Below are 20442 nucleotides of genomic sequence, written 5' to 3'. Positions count from 1 at the left end.
TTTATTCTCTACATTATATAGAAACTATGAATATAAAGATCACAATGTGAATGCTCTAAGGATATCTGTAGTGGTTTCATTGTGGAATAATTGGGTCTTGAGAAAGGTAAGAATATTGGATTGGAGCTTGAGTTGGAGAGAATACCGGTAATGACATTGTTGGTCAAGAGAAACATTGTTGTTGGTTTGGTTTCTTGTCTGATTTGTGGTGGTATGGATAAGACAGTTGAAAACCTTTTCGTGTCTTGCGGGGTGGCACAACTGGTTTGGCAGACGGTTTCGTCATGGTGTAAGATTCCAAGCATCTTTGCTCTCAACATTCGTGATTTTTTTATTTGTATAAACTTACTAATTTTTCAAAGCGTAAAGCGAAGATTTTTCATGCGATTTGTTTAGAGTTAATTTGGTGTCTTTGGAATGCAAGAAATGATATGGTGTTTAGTGACAAACTGATTATGGTGGAAAGCATAGTGGGTGAAATCAAGATGCCCCGCCATTGTCATACTACGTAGGTAGAAAATGCTCAATTAAAAAACTCGTGTAATGATTAAACTCGTTCCATATAGTTACATTTTATTTTTTTTATATAAATAAATTATTAAGATATAGGTGACGGTGTCATTGCCACAAGAAAGCCCCAAGAGGCAACACCCCAGTTCTTGAAGCGGTATAGTAATGTAGCCGTAGGGGCTTCAAAGAGGTGATGTGACTAGGAAAGAAGCCTCGCAACGAAGGCTCTAAGTTATACACAATACATGAAAATTTATACTATAAATAATAATATACATCTTTAGCACATTATATTTTTAATAATATTTCATTTAATGATTTTTTATAACTTCTCTTCAACAGCCTTTCTTTTTCTTTTCTTCTTTTTAATAATTTTTAGACGTTGCAATACTTAGTTTCTTTCTCAGAACTGCGATATAAAATATATTGAAAAGTGACTCGTCTTCAAAGTCAAGGTTTTTTTTTCTATTTTTCTTTTTATCGTAAACTACTTCTACACATGTTTAGAACGAAATACAGATTTTTTTTTTATATCGTAATATACTTTCATAGATGAAACTTCCGCAGCTACAACTTCAAGTAGCTTATATATAATAGGTAAATTATGTAGTGTTCATTATATATCAAATCCAAAATTATTAATATAGAGAAATACAGTACATATATAGTAGATTCGACAAGTATATAAAATAAATATTACATAAATTTACCTACTATAAAACATTAAAGAATTTGACATAAATATATCTGCCCTTAAATATCAATTTTATTTTTAAAAGGTCTTTTGTTAACCGTTTTTTGAAGCATCACGTCTTTTAGCATCATTTTGACACAACTAGCTTGTAAATTGTAAACCCTTCTGTAAACCTTAAAAATACACGAGTTTATCATGTAACCATTTATGTGAGGTTTTTAAACCTCAACCATAATTAAAAATGATAGATCTATCACGTAACATAATATCCTTTGAAAAATAAGGGCCTCATAAAACTATTATTATCAATATTTTGCACATTCGATATTTTAAAAAAGATGATGTTAACTTCAGTGGAAGTTAATCAACTTATCGTATGGTGCTACTAAACGACACCAACAAATTAATAATTGTACTTAAAAAAATCATTTCGAACAAACGAGATGTATAACGCAAATATAGTTTAATAAATAATGTGATGATTAAGGGTCCATTAAAGGGCACTAAATATGTGCTTCAAAATAAACTCAGTTTCAATTCATATAAAAGAATTTATATTAAAATCCTTGATTTTGTTCCCGGGTGAGCTAGTTAGTATGAATGAAGCGTTAAAATCTATATGAACGACTGATATCTCGTCTAAGGAAGACTCACTAATTTGACAGTTTCTAACATTATTTTAAAAAAGTTTAGGTGGCTTTGATTAATGTGTATATAGTATATACATACGGGTCGGTGTTTTGATGAGTAAAGTGTTCTTAATTATCAGTCAACTACAAATTGATGATTAAAGTATTATAGCTATGTGGTCGATCAGATTACCTAATAGATGGATTATTATAAGAGTTGGGTCTTTACATGTGTCATTTGATGATTAAAATGTTTATTTACATTAAAAGAGTTTGTTGTTATAAATAAATTTTATATTAAAGATCACTAATAAGGAAAATCACCTTCATAGAAATCAAGTTGTTCTAATTATTTAACTCAATCACTCAAATCTATCTTTTAACAAGGAAAAACGTAAAATTGAGAAATATGCATGTTGTTATTTTGGCATGTGCAAATTGATATGGAACCATCTTTATGGAAATCTACATATATATAGAAATCATATATGTCCCCTCTTACCAACATAATAATCGCGTGTAAAGGCACCCATCCTGATCGACCTTTTGTTCTACATGACTTCCTTCACTACAAAGCTTTGCATAAAGTTAATTGCTAGCCATTAATCTCAATGCCAACTAGGCAACTAAACAGTTTAATACACTAAGACTCACCGTAACATGAAGTGGCCAATAACAGCTCGTCTCTAGCTGGCACCCCGTTGGTGGGGGCAAATGGCCAAATGCAAAAGTCTTGCGTACGTAGGGCTAAGTCTGCGTGTGATAATTGGTTAATTTGTATATATTTAAGTTCGCTTATTTGCTAATTTTAATTGTTTATTGTTAGAACTTTATACTTCATACGTGCTTTTGTACTTCAGATAATTGATTGTTAAAGATGCTAAATTGGAAACTTGTACGAGCATGAAATAATATCTCGGGAAGACCGGAGCATAAATTGAAGTCTTAGTAAGTGTTAGAAGGATTCGGGAAGAGTTTGGATAAGAAACCTAAAGCCGATGCTAAAACTGAACAATTTAATACACTAAGACTCACCGCAACACGAAGTGGCTAATAACAGCCCGTTTCTAGCTGGCACCCCACTGGTGGGGGCAAATGGCCAAATGCAAAAGTCTTGTGTAGGGGCTACGACTGCGTGTTGGAGTTGCATGTCATGAACGCCATTCAAATGGGGGTTATGGTGGACACATTTAATAAAAAAAACTTTTTTTTTGTATGGTTATAAATAGAGTGTTTGTTATTGGAGGTAAAATCTGATTGTTGGAAAATTAAAGAAAAAAAATATGATCTGACGGCTGAATATTTATATATGTTTGTGGAAAGAATAAGTATTAGCATTGTGGGTAGTGTTATATTAGTTTACATTGTCAAAGATGTAATATAACGACTCTAATTATAATTCATGTTTAGAAATTTTTTATTTTTATTTTTTATTTTTTATTTTTTATAAGGTTTCTAAATGTTTTTGGGTTTTTGAATCCCCATACACTCAATTCGCGTGGTTAAATATTTGTGATATATACTTTCAAATTCCAGATTAAAAGCTAAGGTTGCACAAAAAGGTGTGTGGTTAAGTAAATACGTAATTTGTGTGTGGGGGTGGGGGAGGGGGTGGGGGTTTGGCGTTATTCTATACGGAAAAAATCTACCTATATAATAAAATAGTGAATTTTCAAGCAACATCTCCTTATACTTTTCTTCAAATCTCTTAAATTGTCATATTTTTTTTTTCTTTTCATTAAAATATTTTTCATCAAATCTCTTTAAATTGCCACATAGCATTTTGGTATTTTTTTTTATTATTTTTTACTTTTCATCAAATATCTTTAAATTCTCACATGACATTTTGGTATTTTTTTTATTTTTTGTTTTTCATTAAAATACTTTTAATCAAATATCTTTAAATTGTCACATGGCATTTTGGCATTTTTTTCTTTTCATTAAAATTAAATTTAAAATTGAATTAACATATAGCGGGTTTTGTAAACAACCGGACTATGTAAAAGGCAATTCCATTTACATCCTTCAGGTTTAAACCTAACAGTTCGTATTGGCCGATGTTCTTAAGGTTTGAGATTTTTCCATTATAATTTTGTGTCATTATCGGTTTTTTTCTTTCCAATTTGAATGAATACATTTAAACATATACACTAAGTGTGTAATGTTTATAGAAACAATGGGACAACGCGGACATAGTGAACCCAAGTCTTGGGTGATGTTCAAGTAATAATATGGTTATTTGTAGTGTAATATTATGAAATGTAATAAGACTTCATGTGCCAATAAACTATATATATTTCCAAACCTCTCAACCTATTTCATTGGACCCTTTTTGATCTAGAGCTCATAGCTTACTGAACTTGTCATGGACAGTGGCGGAGCCAGAAATTTTCTTATATGGGTTCGGAATTTTTCGGTGTTCGATTTTTGTCCGTAGTCAAAGTTTACTGCCCCGAATGGGTCGGGTCTATCATTCAGCCAAATAAAATGCAATATCACAAGTCACAACTATAACCAAAGTAGATTGTAAACATTAAAATAAAATATAAAGTCAAATTAAATAAATATGTTTACATGTTATAATTGTTCCATGCGCGTTTTTATGTATTGAAAACATATTATAAAATCTTCGACCGCGACTTTGAGAAAGAACTTGTTTTCAATATAAAAATGCAAGTATTGTTCATATAACCTCTACACATATATACGCTTAGTTCGGGTATTTTTTTAAAACGATGATGGAGGAAATCAAAATTAAAGGAGTATATTCTTATGGATAAAAATAGGTGGGTTACGAGAGGAGTTTGATTGGTCGAGTTTGTGTAATTGTACATTTAAAAAAATTGAAATTTGGTGTTGTATGTTCCTCCGTTTCAAACTTCTTGCTAGGCATTGGAGTTTTATTATAATAATTTAAAAATAATAAAAATAAATATAGATCAATGATGACGACCATTAAACAAAATACAGTGCTACATATATTATTATAATTAAAACAATATTTGTCTGGACATATAGTTTGTGAGCGCAAAGAAATTGACAAGAATTTTCCTCATACCATCTTCTTCTCCATGGATGCCCTAAAATTAAATGGCAGGTACTCAAAGCTTAAGAAAACGACATCGGTGAACGGTGAAATGTTTCCAGAAATTCCGTGATCTCGTGACACTGAGTTCGTTCGTCGAAAAAGAATGGGTTCGCTCGTTAAATCATACCTATAAGTTATATATCTAACCGAAATGGACCGGGTTCGGCCGAACCCGGTGTCTTGAATGTGGCTCCGCCACTGGCCATGGACCATTCTGTTTGCGTCTTCATTGTCTCAAATATTATTTTACTTTTATCTAATCAAAGATCGGTATGCACGGTTATTGTTTTGTGTTCGATTTCTTTAGAAGCAATCAAGTTTTGGGTCATGTTCAAGTAATTGAATGTGTTTTCTATAAGAAAAGATAATTGTTTATTTGTGCATTTAGATTGAACCATCTGAATTCATGTTATGTTTTTAACATGCTTTTATTTTTTTAAATAAAATGTTGTTACGATAGGGCAATAACATTTGCTTCTACAATTTGCTAATTTTTTTAGGTCGATTACAGTGGTTAAAATGCTATAGAAAAGTTTTTCCATTTGGTAAACAAATCATCATCTTTGTATCAACCAGTATACTTTGAGACGTTTTTGAAATTAAAATTGTAGCATTTTTTTTTAAAAAAAACTGAACATAAATGATGTTTCACACTTTTAGAAGAATAAGCACCCATTTTAAAAATAAATATTTTAGTATTTTGATGTTAAAGTTGATTAATATAGATATATGAAAGGAACTAGATTTTCGTTTAACAAATGGAGTTGGGGTCTGCATTCTTGTGGGAACGGTAGTGCGAGAGCGTTATGTTCCTACTCTCGACTCTTATTTCATAATAGTTGAAATTACAGCTGATTTTTCAGCTTTTTGTTATGCTGAGCCGGCAAACCGTTGCCCTTCAGTAGGACGCGCATATTATTATTCATACATCTATGTTGGTGAAATGTATATTTTTTAATTTAATACCTATTCATACTGTAAACTTTGAATGCTTACATCATTACTATTTTGTAATTCTTCACTTTTTCTTGGAAAATCGGCTGGGTTTTGATTTTGGAATATATAATGATGTGTATCGTAGTCGCATGTGACATTTCTTTTAATCCATTGCATGCATGTAACATTATTTGCAAACTAATTTCCAGTATTTGATGTCAAATATTATGTTCTTCCTTCAAACATTGATCTTTGGAGGCTCATATTGTCTACCAGCTTTTTCAACATTATGTTCCCGAGCTCGGGCTATCATGTGTTGGAATCAAGGAGGTATTTATTAACGGGAGTATTTATTATTATTATTATTATTTTGTTTCAAATAGTTTTTTAAAAATAATATGAGTATTTATTTATTAATTTAATTTTTACAAGTTATTTGTTCAAAACATATTTTTCGGAGTTCAGGACCTCTTTAGGTCTTTTTTTACATGGTTTTTTTTGTTGATTTTCCAGATTTAGTTTCGATAGAGAACAATCAAAGTATTAGACACCTTTAAGATTTAGTCTCTATGAAAGCTTACTAATAGACAATTTTAAAGTTTTGCAACGTTTGTTAACTACTACAAGACACTAATGTCTATATATTACACGTATCCTATTGGTAATATTATGATATTAATAAAAATGTTTGTAATTGTTTATATTATCATTTTTATCATTTTATTTATTTATTATTACCACGTGTACTACATGTGTTTTTGTTTTGTTTTGTTTATTATATATATTTTACTAACCCGTGTATCACACGAGTTCTAGCCTATTATCTAATAATCAATATACATGGTAGGGTTTTTACCAAATTATACGGTCAAAGCTTCATGTTTGTCGACTTGGGGTTGTTATATATGTGTTCAGGGGCGGACCCACATAGTTCCCATCGGAGTCCTGGGACACCAACGTTTTTTATAAACTACTTAGAGACGGTATATTAAGGACCTCATAAAAATTAATACTTAGAACCCATAATATTAAGGCTGAACTGGTCTAGTGGAATGTCCCTTGTTTTTTCTTTGGGAGGTTGCAGGTTCAAGCCTCACCATACCTAGTTTTTTTAATATTCTAGTCAATATTAGTTATTTAGTTAGGATATTTGTGTTTTCTCTTTAGTTTATCCCATATAACCATTATTACCATGCAACATATATAATGACAACATGGGTTTTACATATTCTTAAATTATTTATCTTGTGTATGTATATTATAATTAATCATTTATTTGTGTAAGAGTTAGTTTTTCATGTCTTGGTTATTTATGTAAGACCATATATATATATATATAGCTTACGCTTATGTTTTTCGGGTATGAATTAAAAGTGTATGTTCTATTATTTTTTTAATCTATATTCTTTCTACTTACTCGTTTCCAATGACACCATATTTTCGTGTTTTATTATGTTCCTCGTCTCGAACTGACTCGAATAACGACCGAACCGAAAACTTTGTAAACCGAAAATATTGGGACCCCATTGGCAAAAAATCCTGGGTCCGCCACTATATGTGTTTAATATAATTCATATTTTACACTTCTGCTTTTGCATTTGCTACAAGCAAGTTGTTAGTGATAATATACTTAAAAATATTTGGTAGATATATATAATTTTTTATGTTCGCTTGTTGGTCCATATATCATGTAATCAGTAATTCTATACAATGTGTTTATTTTTGGATAAATACAAAATCAGAAAACCTCACATGGAGAACTGTAATAGTAGATTTAAAGACGACGTTTATGAATAAAGAGGGGGCACGAAATATTTGGCTTTATTAAAGACGAATCATGCATGCATACATGCATGCATGTATGAAGGAACCATGCAAACCTCAAGATCTAATACTAGTAAAAGAAGATGTCCTTCTTCGACTCTTTAGCTTTTTTCATACAGTAAAACAGTACTTGAATTTCTCACACACACTTTTTTATTTCTTAAATATTTTTTTATTATAAGGTTAAAAATGAAACAAAAGATTATATATATATATATATATATATGGGTAAAATTAAAATACAAAGGACAACAAAAATGAGAAGAGTGAAAAGGAATACAGTCCATTAATCTTATATTTGAATGACTGAGATTAATTTAATAAATAAAAATTGATAGAAAGGGCATGAAGGTAATAACCCACCCTTGTTGACTTTCTCTCTCCACATGCAAGGCACATGCCAATTCCCCCCCCCCCCATCATTTTAAAATGTCCATAACTTTTTCATACGACATTATATTTTTATAAAAAAATCACCATAATAATAAACGTTTTTATCTTTAATATGAGTATCATATTGTTATATAAAAATAAAAAAAAATTAATGGGTTTTTATTGTGTTTTTTCGTTGTTCATTGTGTCATTGTGTAATATGTTGTTTTCATTGTGTTTTACGTTTCAAGTCATTGTGTTATACGTATTCACCATTTGTCTTACGTTTTAGGCCATTGTGTTATATGTATTCACCATTGTTTCTTATGTTTTAGGTCATTGTGTTATACGTATTCATCATTGTGTTTTACGTTTCAAGTTATTGTGTAACATGTATTAATCATTGTGTTTTATGTATTAGATAATTTATTGTTATTTTATCATTATTTTACATACTATTATTACACAATGGTGTTATTAGTATTTAAAAAAAACATAATGATGAGTTGAAAGACACAATGACGAAAAAACACAATGACGAAAAAAAGCACAATGATAAGCGAAAAGACACAATGGTGTGCGAAAAGACACAATAACTAAAAAAGACACAATGGTGTACGAAAAGACACAATGACGAAAAAAGACACAATGATAAGCGAAAAGACAAAATGGTGTGCGAAAAGACACAATGGTGTGTGAAAAGACACAATTATAAGCGAAAAGACACAATGGTGTGCGAAAATACACAATGGTGTGAGAAAAGACACAATGACGAAAAAAGACACAATTATAAGCGAAAAGACACAATGGTGTGCGAAAAGACACAATGACGAAAAAAACACAATGATAAGCGAAAAGACACAATGGTGTGTAAAAAGACACAATGACAAAAAAAACACAATGGTAAGCGAAATGACACAATGGTGTGTGAAAAGACACAATGACGAAAAAAGACACAATAATAAGCGAAAAGACACAATGACGAAAAAAGACACAATGATAAGCGAAAAGACACAATGGTGTGCGAAAAAACACAATGACAAAAAAATACACAATGATAAGCGAAAAGACACAATGGTGTGCGAAAAGACACAATGACGTAATTTTTGTTTCAAAATTTATATAACAAAAATCATACTCATATTAAAGATAAAAAACGCTTGTTATTATGATGATTTTTTTTAAATATCATACGAAAAAGTTATAAACGTTCTAAAACGATGGGGGTATTAGCATGTGCCTTGCATGTGGAGAGAGAAAATGTGTACAATTACCTTTATACCCTTTTTCCTTTGGTTCCCATTTGATACATGTCAATTATTTATGGCTTCTCACACTTCTCATTTTTATTACCTTCGTAGAATAACTTGACCCTATATATATATAGCTCACAAAGTTACATATACGTAACTTGTACGCTACACATATGTATCTTTGTATGAGATACCAGTGGCGGGTCTAGACGGAAATATCAGAGGTAACGTTCAAAATTTTTTTTTATCGTATTTCATACAATGCAAACGGATTTTTTTTTTGTCGTATTTCATATAATAACCGATTTCTTTTACCGTATTTCGTATAATAATTTTTTAAACTTTTTAGACCGATATCATCATTTTGTTGAAATTTTCGTTTTAAAAGATGGCTAATAAGACTGTTTCATCTTACAAGTTCTCTAATTTTAAAAGAAACAAAATTTAAACCCTAAATCCCTAATGAATTTCAATTTACATTGTCCAAATATCCAATAAACCATAGTCAATCATTAAAATATTCATTTGCCCATAAACAAATCCAAATTAATAATTTATATAAACAATTAGCAATTATAATTTTAGATAAAAGTATAAGAACACATAAACTGAATAAATAGAAGTCAAACCGTGAAAGAGGGACTGAGGGAACACCGGCGTCGGCTATTCGGCTGCAACGTGGAAGTCGGTGTCCGGAGGAGGGTAGCACGAGGGCGGTGGGGTAGAAGCAGCGTAAAGTGGACAGTGGTTGAATGAAACTTTGTTTTGTTGAATGTTGATGTTTGGCATGGTCCAAGTATCTAAGCATATGTGATTACGAACAATGGTTTTATTTGGTTTGGGTTTTGATTTGGTTGGGGTTTATACTCTATTGGGTTTTATTACTTTTATATTTTAATTTGGTTGGACTTTAAACAAATATGTGTAACATCAGTGGTAGCGAAATACTAAACCGACTAGATAAAAAATAAGTTCACACTATCAACGAAAAATTGAGGGGTAACGGATGCTACCCCTGTTTTTTAGCTACGTCCGCCCCAGTGAGATACATATATGTAACTTCGTAATTATTATTATTTTTATCTTTTTTATGTTCCTACTCCTATAATTTAATAAATGAAATTAAAAATTATAAAAAAACATGGATTAATTAGTTGTAGGTTTTTTAACTTCGTATTTTTCCTTTAAACCCTCTCACACACACGTATAGTACGGATGGATAATGAGAAGCTCTTCTTAATAAGAAAACTAAAAAAATCATATACTACATACTTCTAATTAATATATGTGTAATTTTATATGATAACTAGTTTTTATCCCCCGTATTACGGGGATTCTTTTATATTATTTGATTATGATATTTATTTATTTTTTAACTTTTAATTTTTTTTATTGTATGAAAGTTAATAACATACTTATGGTTTGATGATAAATTGTTTCACAAACAAATGAGATTTTATAACCCGATTTAAAGGCTATATAGGTTTGATGAGACCCAAGACCCGTTTATTTTTTATTATAAAATTGGTTTTTTAATTAAAGATAATATATATTTTTAAATATATCAGATATTAATTTTTAGTATATTATACTTTATAGGATTTATATATCAAATATTTGGTGAGATTGGTTTTTAATTTAATGAGATGTTATAACTCATTTAAGAAATATATGAGTTTGATAAGACCCATACCCGTGAATTCGGATCAAATGCATGAGAAACCTCCATTTAAATATCAAGCAAATCTGGTGACTTCAAAAAAAGGGAAACGATCACATCGCGACACATAGGATTTTTATGTTTTCGTTTATATATATTATAGATATGCATATATACATGTGGTATGAAGTTCTTTTTTCTCATGATCCTGATATATATACTGATTTTATAGTCATATCCCAGTATATTAATCAATTATATAATTTGAAAATAAAGTCGAATAAAAATATCAAGCAACTTTCAACTACCAAGCAATTAAAAAAAAAACACATCCTGTATATGAAGTATTTAAAAATTATAGTTTATTGAGTAAAAAATTATGAAGTATTTAAGAATCACATGAGTCAAAAATTGATGGAGTTATGACATAGTTAAGGGCAACTTGTTATTAAATATTATGACTTTACATGAAGATCAATGGCAACGCATGGTTCAAATACATAAACTTTATTTTTAATGGCTGCAAATTAAGTTTCTTAAAATAAACAATTATTGATGGATGATGTCATGCTTTATTTAAATTAAATACATACATTTATAGAAGTACCTAAAATCAAGATCATGACTCATGAGGTCATGTATGATGTATGTACTCTAAGTTAAATATTGAGGCGCAAACTATCCACAATAAAATAAAGCAATAGTGGGATCAATTCATAAAATTTTATAGCTACAAAGGTAGCAACTCTTAAGACTTTCAGCCGGTATAATCATATTATTATTATTATAATTTATTTTGCATGGTTGTGATATGATGAGATAAAGTTTTAAACTAAACAACTAAAAGAGTCAACAAAATGTTCTTATGTGGTAGTTCATACTCGGATTGAAGCCTTCATGTGCTCTAATAGGGGCTTCATGTACTAAATTGCCAATATAGATCATTCATTCATTAAGGGAACTATAATCTTATTTTCTTTTTTTACCATAAATTGCTTACAAGTTAACTATAGGTGGTTATTGAACCAACCATTATATTGGTTCGACCGTTCATAGGTTATACTTAAGAATCGTATAATGTCATAATTTTATTTTATTTTTTGAACGACATATAATGTCATAATTAAATTTAGGACATGTTTAAACAAGTACTCTATTTCAAAATGTAAATCACTAAATAATAATCAAAATTCATGTGTTTCATTTAGGTCTCCTGTAAGTTTTAAAAACATTATAATATGACACACTATAAATAGCAGTTGAGTGTACAACTCGATATGAAGAAGGTAGGCTACTAACACGAGCCTCTATGGGCACCCTTAGGGGCTGCCTTGGGGCGCCGAGGGCGCGAAACACCGCTGGAAGGGGGCGCGGAGGGTGGGGGCTTCACAACGATGAGCGCCAATGGACTCCACACACACACACACACATATAATAGGGGCGTCCGTGGGCTTTAAACCACAACGGGATATTATTGGTTAAGGCTTCGATACTCCCACCATAAAGGATACTCCAAATGGGTAGGCTATACACATACAATATGAGAGGGGGTTTCCATAAGTTTTGCCACAATAGTTTGGCACACATATATATTTAGCCCTTTAATTTTAAGTTTTTATATATATTTTATTTTAAGTTTTTATATATATTTACATATTTAGTGCCCCTTAACTTTTGTTTTCTAAATTTTGTATATATACATTTTTGGCCTCTCAACTTTTTTACATATATATACTTTTTGGCCTTTGGTAATGTACTAATAAACCTTTGGGCATATGTATTTGCATATTTATTTTTTAGCCTCTTCAACTTTGGTAATTAAACTTTTGTCACAACTTTTATCTTAATAAATTAATTGAACCAGTGCATACTTGCCGCAATGCACGGTATCTTCAAGGCCGGCTCCAAGAATAGTTAAAATATTTTTGGTCGAAGGCGAAAATTTTTGTGTTTCTTAAGTAAAAAGGTATTTTGTTGTGTTTAAACAAAAATAGGGTCAAAATGTCATGAACAAGGTACACCACAACCTTTTGGTTGGAAGTCATACACATTTCAACCAAACCAAGCCGGTTGTTGTGCAATTTAGTGTACACGTTATATATACATATTGTTTTTTTTATATAAAAATATATATATTTTTTAATCCGGGCCTAGCGGGGTGTATGGCCGGGGCCAGTTGACCACCCGGCCCTCCTTTAAAGCCGGCCATGGGTTTCTTTTCGTACTTGTAATGGATTTAGCCTGCTCCACCTTAATGCGTGAGTAAAATAACTTGTTATACGTGTGAGTTTTTTTTTTCTTTTTCTTAAAAGAGTATATCATTTTCTTAAAAGGTTTACAAAAATGAGAAAGCTTAAAGAACTAAAAATGTATTTAAACCTTTATCCATTTGGCTGTCATGCATTCAAATTCCAAAATTCTTATAAAATGTTAGTAAAATTTAGCTATTCGTTTGTCCAACACTGAATCCAAAAAACCAAGAAAATTAAAATAACAAAATATTTGGACAGGCACATTTAAACAAGTTACTAGTTCACCTGCAGGCAGTCCAAACTGGTCTATCCATACATAGACGACTCACAAGTCATAAGTGTTGAAGCGGACCTTAGTTCACTGGTCTGGTTTAACCGCCCGTTCTTGAAAACGCCATAATTTTAAGTAAGCAAATTAACATATAATTTTATGAAATTATTTACCATTATATTATGCTCCCAAAGTCCCAATGTTCATTGCATATTTTCATGTAGAGTTGCCTTAATATATATATTTTTTTCTCATTTACTAATAAATTAACATAGTGTGTTTCGTACTCTAGTGTCAAGATAATATTACTTAACTAGATTGAGGCCCGTGTATTACACGGGTAACTGATAAAAATTTTAAACTTTAACCATTAAGTGAATTATTGTCAACAAAATGATCATATAATGTTAATACAATTACAATTTATATGAAAATTACAGAAATTACATAACTAAGATTACATAAATATGTTACAAATAAGTACTCTCTCCGTCCCATTAGAAGTGCTATGGTTTGAAAAACACAAAGTTTAATGGGACGGATAGAGTAAAACCTTTCTTGTACACTACATTTGTGATTGTATTGGTTGGTATACATTGTTTATCAAAAATCAAAATCTTTAGTCCATGTCTGCTTGTAACTCTTTATAAGGTAACATATATGCCTACTTATAACTCTTGATATAGCCATGTGTAGTTGTCTGCGTGACAAATAAGGTTATTTAAGTACATATCGCGACCCAAGATAAATTATAATATATATCTATGAAACTAACAAAAAAATATTTATACACATAAAATAGTATACATTTTGCTCAATTAATATGTATGATGTCATTTGAGATCATTTGCTCATGTTTATCCAAAAAAAATGATTACCCCAAAAAAAAGATTACCTGAACTTTGATATATAATCATCCTTAGAATCTTTAGAATCTGAAATTGATTAATCATGATAAATTGTTTGTTGTTATTAATATTCTGCGTATGACAAATTTTAATTAATTTTATATATTAAAATTAACAATTGTATAATCAAAAAACATATAAAACCCAAAATTTAAATATAATAACAAAATGATTTGCTTCATTTCATATGAATGGAAAATGACAAAAATATACTAACCTTAAAGTCATGTTCAAATAACAATAAATTCTTTTTCTTTTATTTTTTTTTTATAAATTGTGTATAGTTTATTATTTTGAATATAAACTATAAAAGACACTTTAATTATCTACTACCCGACAAGTAACACTAACATAACCTCAAATCATTGTATTTGTCTAAAAATAAAATTACTAAGTAATATAATATTAAAATGATTTGAATGAATAACTGATGAAAGCGATATTCTAGGTTTTTATATCATAAATGATTTTTGGAAAGCGAAAATAGTGGAAAGGGATTGAAACAGATTTTTTTGTTTAAAAATTTGAATGCCTTTAATTAATATATTTGAATGTATAAAAAAGTATAAATCAGGTCATAAAATATATGTTTATGTAGCATTTTTGTCTTGAGTTATTAAAGAAAATATTGAAAACTAAATATTAATCTTCTTGTTACTAACCTTTTATACTATACAAAAAAGTCATATAAATAAATGATAGATAGTTCATATAGTAAATCGCTATTCATATGGATTATAATTATTATATTCAACTTCAATGATTTAATTTTAAACACCGAGATATATATAAAATGTGTTCTTCATGTTTGCAATATTTATATAAAATAGTTGGAGAAAATTAAAAAAATACACATTTTCCTGTGTTCAAATACATATGAGAAAAATTTAAACCCAAATTTGAAACTAATCTTATATAAAAAAAAATTATGCATTGCTACTCAAATCTCAGTTTAAAACAAGTTATAGTTTACATTGATTTTAATTACCTATGAATTTTAAAATTTTATTTTAATAGGTTTGCAACTTCAATTTTGATATTTCCTTATTTTATTATCTTTCGCCATTAATGTTAATAAATGAATCGAATATGATTTACATTCAAGAAAAATAAACTTCAATTTATATATTTAAATGACTTAAAATATAAGGATCAATATTAAAATGTTGAAAAAAAAAGAAAGAAAGTTATGAAAGTGACAAGTGGCAAAAGTGGATAGTTATTTATTAGAATAGATAGATTTTTAAGTTTACAAAAGTTACACGCTAAAATGAAAACTATTATTTTATAATAAAATAATAATAAGGAATCTTACATTATTAGACCAAAAATATAAAATATTGAAGTCGGTCGTTACTCTTTCTGTGCATCTTTCTTCATTTATAATACTAACTATTATTAGTAATGTTCATAGTATTATTATCAATATAAAACATTTTACCTTATATTGTTGGTAAAAGTTTTCAACTCCATACAATTAAATTATTAATTATATAGATTGATTTTAGTGACATGCTAAAACTATTGTAATTGAAAAAGCATTTTATCAAACTTTTTAAACTATTTAATAAAAAACGACAAGATTTGTTATTCATCACTCTCATATTATACCTCTTTGATTATTAAACAATCAACAGGTTGGAACTCATTCATAGATTCAAGTATTCAACAAATTAATCATGGGCCACTTTGGGCCTGTTCATGGGCTAGTGTGAAACTGGTCAATGCTAACAAGTGGGCCCACGTAGTGACATTGATATATAAGCCCATAAAATTGGTTTCAGGGCCGGCTCTAAAAATCGCTAGAAACTTTTAGGCCGGAGGCAAGTATAAATTCAAGCATTAAGTAAAATTTAAATTCGATAGCTCATCTATAAAAAGTAATCAAGCATCGTATATGATTTAGATTTTGAGACGGACTTATGAGCCTCCGGGATGATCGGGCCTAAGTCGGTCGTCTTCCCTGCTTCTCATCCCAGACGGCCCTGTTTGGTTTTTAACTTTCAAGGTTTAACCCGACGGATGGCATCAAGAAATCTTGGTAATAAAAACCACACACAAATAACATATTTACATAAAAGTAGTCCAGATTCATAATGCATTTAACAGCACAAACTAATAATGCATTATTACATCCATGCTTATTAGTTATTACACTCAAAACAACTCACAACATAACCTCCGCATTAGCATTCGCATTCGCATTCGCATTCGCATTCGCATTCGCAGCAGCAACAGCTTCAGGATGATAATAAACCATCTCCTTCCACATCATCTCTCTTATCATCTCCTCTCCCCAATCTTCATCGATATCCAGATCCACCGGTACTTGACCCGGCGGGTCCATATTCGGGTCATGAAGTTGAGACATATACGGATGCTGAAGCGCATCAAACACACTAATCCTCTTTGAAGGATCAAACACCAACATCTTCTGCAACAGATCAATAGCTAACGGATGCGCATGCGGATACAGTCTTGTAAACGAAGTCCCGGGTGAATAAGGAAGCGACTTTATAAAGTTTCTTGCTTTCGGGTTATCAATAAACTCGATGTTTTCTTCTCTTTGACTTCCGAGTATGTTCACTATCAGTTTCAGTTGGTTGAGACACTCGGTTCCTGGAAAGAGCGGTTTTCTGCCTAGAAGTTCAGCAAAGATGCACCCGACAGACCACACGTCGATTGAGGTGTCGTAGTTGTCGCAACATAAGAGGAGTTCTGGGGCCCGGTACCAACGGGTCACCACGTACTCGGTCATAAACTGGTCTTTACCTGTGTTTGTGCGGGCCAGCCCAAAATCACATATTTTTAAGTCGCAGTTTGCATTGATGAGCAGGTTTCCGGGCTTCAAGTCACGATGCAGGATGTTTATCGAGTGTAAATACTTCAAGCCTCGTAGCAGCTAACAACAAAAAAAACATCATGTATAAATAGACCCGTAACGTGCATACATTGATACATAGGGGTGTTGAACGGGTCGTGTTCGGGAGTTGGCGGGCAGTGTCGGATCCAGAAAATTTTCTCACAGGGGTCGGAAATTTTTTTTATCTGTACATAATTAACCATCGCTATATAAAATTTTTTTTCGTCCAGTTCGACCATCGGGTCGGGCCGAATTGCGTCGGTCATATATATAGAAAAAAAATGATAATTAAACAAAGAATTATATAACAAAAGAAAAGTACGAGAAACTTTATTATAAATGCATAATTATTGAACAATATATCTAGCTTTGTTATACGCGGGCTTTCATTTTCTGAAATATAACCAAAACATCATCTAGTTTGACATTTATAAGCAGGTTGTTTTTTAATGAAATAAATAAAATCATCGTTTAAACTCTCATCACCCATATGATTACGTAAACTGGACTTCAGGTACTCCATCGCCGAAAAGCAAATTTCAACGCATACGGTTGCAATGAGTAATAATGATATGAGAGGTAACTTCAATTAACGAATAAACAATACACCAATGCAAATGAAGTAAGTGAGCAAAATAATGTATAGCTGAAACATTTTTTTAGATTAAAACATTTAATCCATTAAATTTACATGATCTATTACTTCCGCCATCATACTCCTTTTTTTTAATTAGCTTAAATGTAGATTAAGTTGGGAGTTTGAGACTTGTGCTTATAAATTGAGCATAGATTAATTGAGCATTTGAGCTTAAACATATATTTTAATTATTTCCTACTAAACTCAAATTTAGTTGGTATATTATTTATATACATTTATATAATTAAACTTGTAAATATGTCAAATAAAAATTATTGGGATCGGTCTCAAATTTCATAAGGTTGTTCTCGAAATCCCAACAGGGTCATTGTGCCGTCCTCGAAATCACACAGGGGTCGGGGTCAAAATTATACAGGGGTCGGTCGGGATTTTAACACATATATACTAGCAAAAAAAAATTTTCACAGGGGACGGAGGACCCCCCACCTCAAAGTGTGGCTACGCCACTGTTGGCGGGTCCAACCCGACATGAACCTGAAAATTTGGCACGAACCCAAACACGACACACATCTTCACGAACACAGCCCGTTTGACCCCCAAAAAAGGTTCTTTCTTTAATGTTTTCAGTTTTCACATGTTAATACTTTATATTTCCATTTCTAAAACACAAATACAAATGTATACTAAACAAAAACAGGTTAAACACTTAAACGGGTCTACCCGTGAACCCTCTGGGTTGACACGAACACGACCTTTTTAGCTAAATGGGTTCATGGGTTCGAACCAAAACTGACTCGAACCTATGAATTACGTGTAAGGTTCGTGTCATCTTTCGTGTGGTGTCAGAAGTTAACACTTAACACCCCTACTGATACACATATAAGTTAAATACTGACAATTATGAATATTTTTAATCTCATTTCACAAAAAGATGAAATCTGTTTGCTCATTTCAACTACTAATTCAACATACGATTAAAATTTGCCAAACACCAGATTAGTTATCATACTGTAAATTTCAGACAGTAGAAGCAAATTCAAATAACTAAATTCTATAATATGCATTGCTTTTATACCTGGAAGAGGAAATACTGGCAGTGATCATTCGTAAGAGCTTGAGACGACTTAATAATCTGATGCAAATCAGTATCCATAAGCTCATAAACCAAATAAACATCTTTAAAACTTCTTCTATGGATCGGGACCATAACATCATTCAAACGAATAACATTATCATGCCTCAAATACCGAAGAAGCTTAAGTTCACGCAAGGTTCTCAACGCATCGATACGGTTATCAAACGCATTATGTATTTTTTTAATCGCTACTTTTTCATTCGTTTCATGGTTAACCGAAGAACAAACGATCCCATACGTGCCCCGACCAATGGGCTTGATGGGTACGTATTTCGTGTCGATTTCGAACAATGCTTTCCACATTGAAAAGTAATGTTTCCCTTCTGATTTAATCCCATTTGGTGGCTCAACTGGAGTTGCCATTTTTCTACATAAAGATAATAATGAAATGAAAGTCAATTTGAAATCATTGACTTTTTAGTTTCATCAAGATCAAGAATTCATAATAATTAACAAAAAATTAGTCATGACATCATAAAAAATCAATCTTTTTTATCCAAGATTATTCAATTTGCAACAAAATTCCCAATTTACCCTTGAACAGATTGATTCTAAACACATATTGATTCACAAATCAAATTACCCTAAATTGAAACAAAGAAATCAAGAAAATTGAAATTAAAAATCTAACCTTGAAATTGATCAATTTCCAATCAATTCACAGCTGAAAACCAAAAACCCAATTCGATTCAACCATAATTACACGCAAATATCATCTCAATTCATCGATTTCACATGATCGGAAGGTCTGATCTTGCAATTCAACCCATGGAAAACAGAGGATAATATTAATATTATTAATAATAAGTGAAATTGAAGCTATAACTTAAAAGCAAAGAAATTGATAGATCTATTGGATCTATGAATACACGAGGATTATGATTATAGTTTGATTCGTTATCTGGTTGCAATCAGAAGCCGCATGGGCAGTGTGTTGATGGACCAGTGAATACAAGAGGGGTGGAAGATGGAATATATATTATTATTATCATTGTTATTGTTATATTATTATTATATTGTTATAGAAAGAATAATAATTATATAAACAACCGTCACACTCTCTTTAAAGCCAACAAATCATGTGTAACTTTTAATACTAGGGTATTGAAGTATTCAATCTTGGGTTGGAGATAATGTATAATAATAATTAATAATAAGTGGTTTGTGGTTTGTGGGTGAAGCTGGGGTTGTTTGTTGAAAGTTGGAATATTAAGGACTAAAAGTATAAAGTGTAGACACGTTTTGGGAATATCGGCTTTATATTTGGTCCATACGTGTTTCAAAAGTTGTATTTGTGAACCTTTTGTACCTTACAAGACCTAACATCAAATTCGTATGACTTTAATTTAAACGGGCCCTAATCAATTTTGTCGATTTTTGTGTGTTCGGAAATTGTCTCATTTAACCCATTTATTTGCTTATCATAAGGGTGTGCACGCAGAGCGGGTG

General features: G+C 30.8%; 1 protein-coding gene across 2 annotated transcripts; it reads right to left on the bottom strand.

Moving 5' to 3' along the window:
* Positions 1–16435: 16435 nt before the first annotated feature.
* LOC143537774 (mitogen-activated protein kinase homolog NTF3-like) lies at positions 16436–19948 on the bottom strand. 2 transcript variants are annotated; one of them, XM_077031469.1, is made up of 3 exons: positions 19625–19948; positions 18934–19360; positions 16436–17299 (listed from the first exon to the last, which is right to left on the bottom strand). In XM_077031469.1, exons 2-3 carry the CDS (start codon positions 19354–19356, stop codon positions 16565–16567), a joined length of 1158 nt encoding a protein of 385 aa, XP_076887584.1. In that variant the 5' UTR covers positions 19357–19360; positions 19625–19948; the 3' UTR covers positions 16436–16564. The 2 variants fall into 2 exon arrangements, with proteins under 2 accessions (XP_076887584.1, XP_076887585.1); XM_077031470.1 differs by lacking the exon at positions 19625–19948 and having other exon boundaries at positions 18934–19401.
* Between the last annotated feature and the right edge of the window lie 494 nt (positions 19949–20442).

Source organism: Bidens hawaiensis, unplaced genomic scaffold, assembly GCF_021521415.1.
Source record: "Bidens hawaiensis isolate Kalapana, Puna unplaced genomic scaffold, B.hawaiensis_p1.1 tig00011343_1, whole genome shotgun sequence".
In the NCBI taxonomy this organism is placed as follows: domain Eukaryota; kingdom Viridiplantae; phylum Streptophyta; class Magnoliopsida; order Asterales; family Asteraceae; genus Bidens; species Bidens hawaiensis.
Note: the sequence above shows the minus strand (reverse complement) of the source record. Positions and strands in the feature narration are given on the sequence as shown.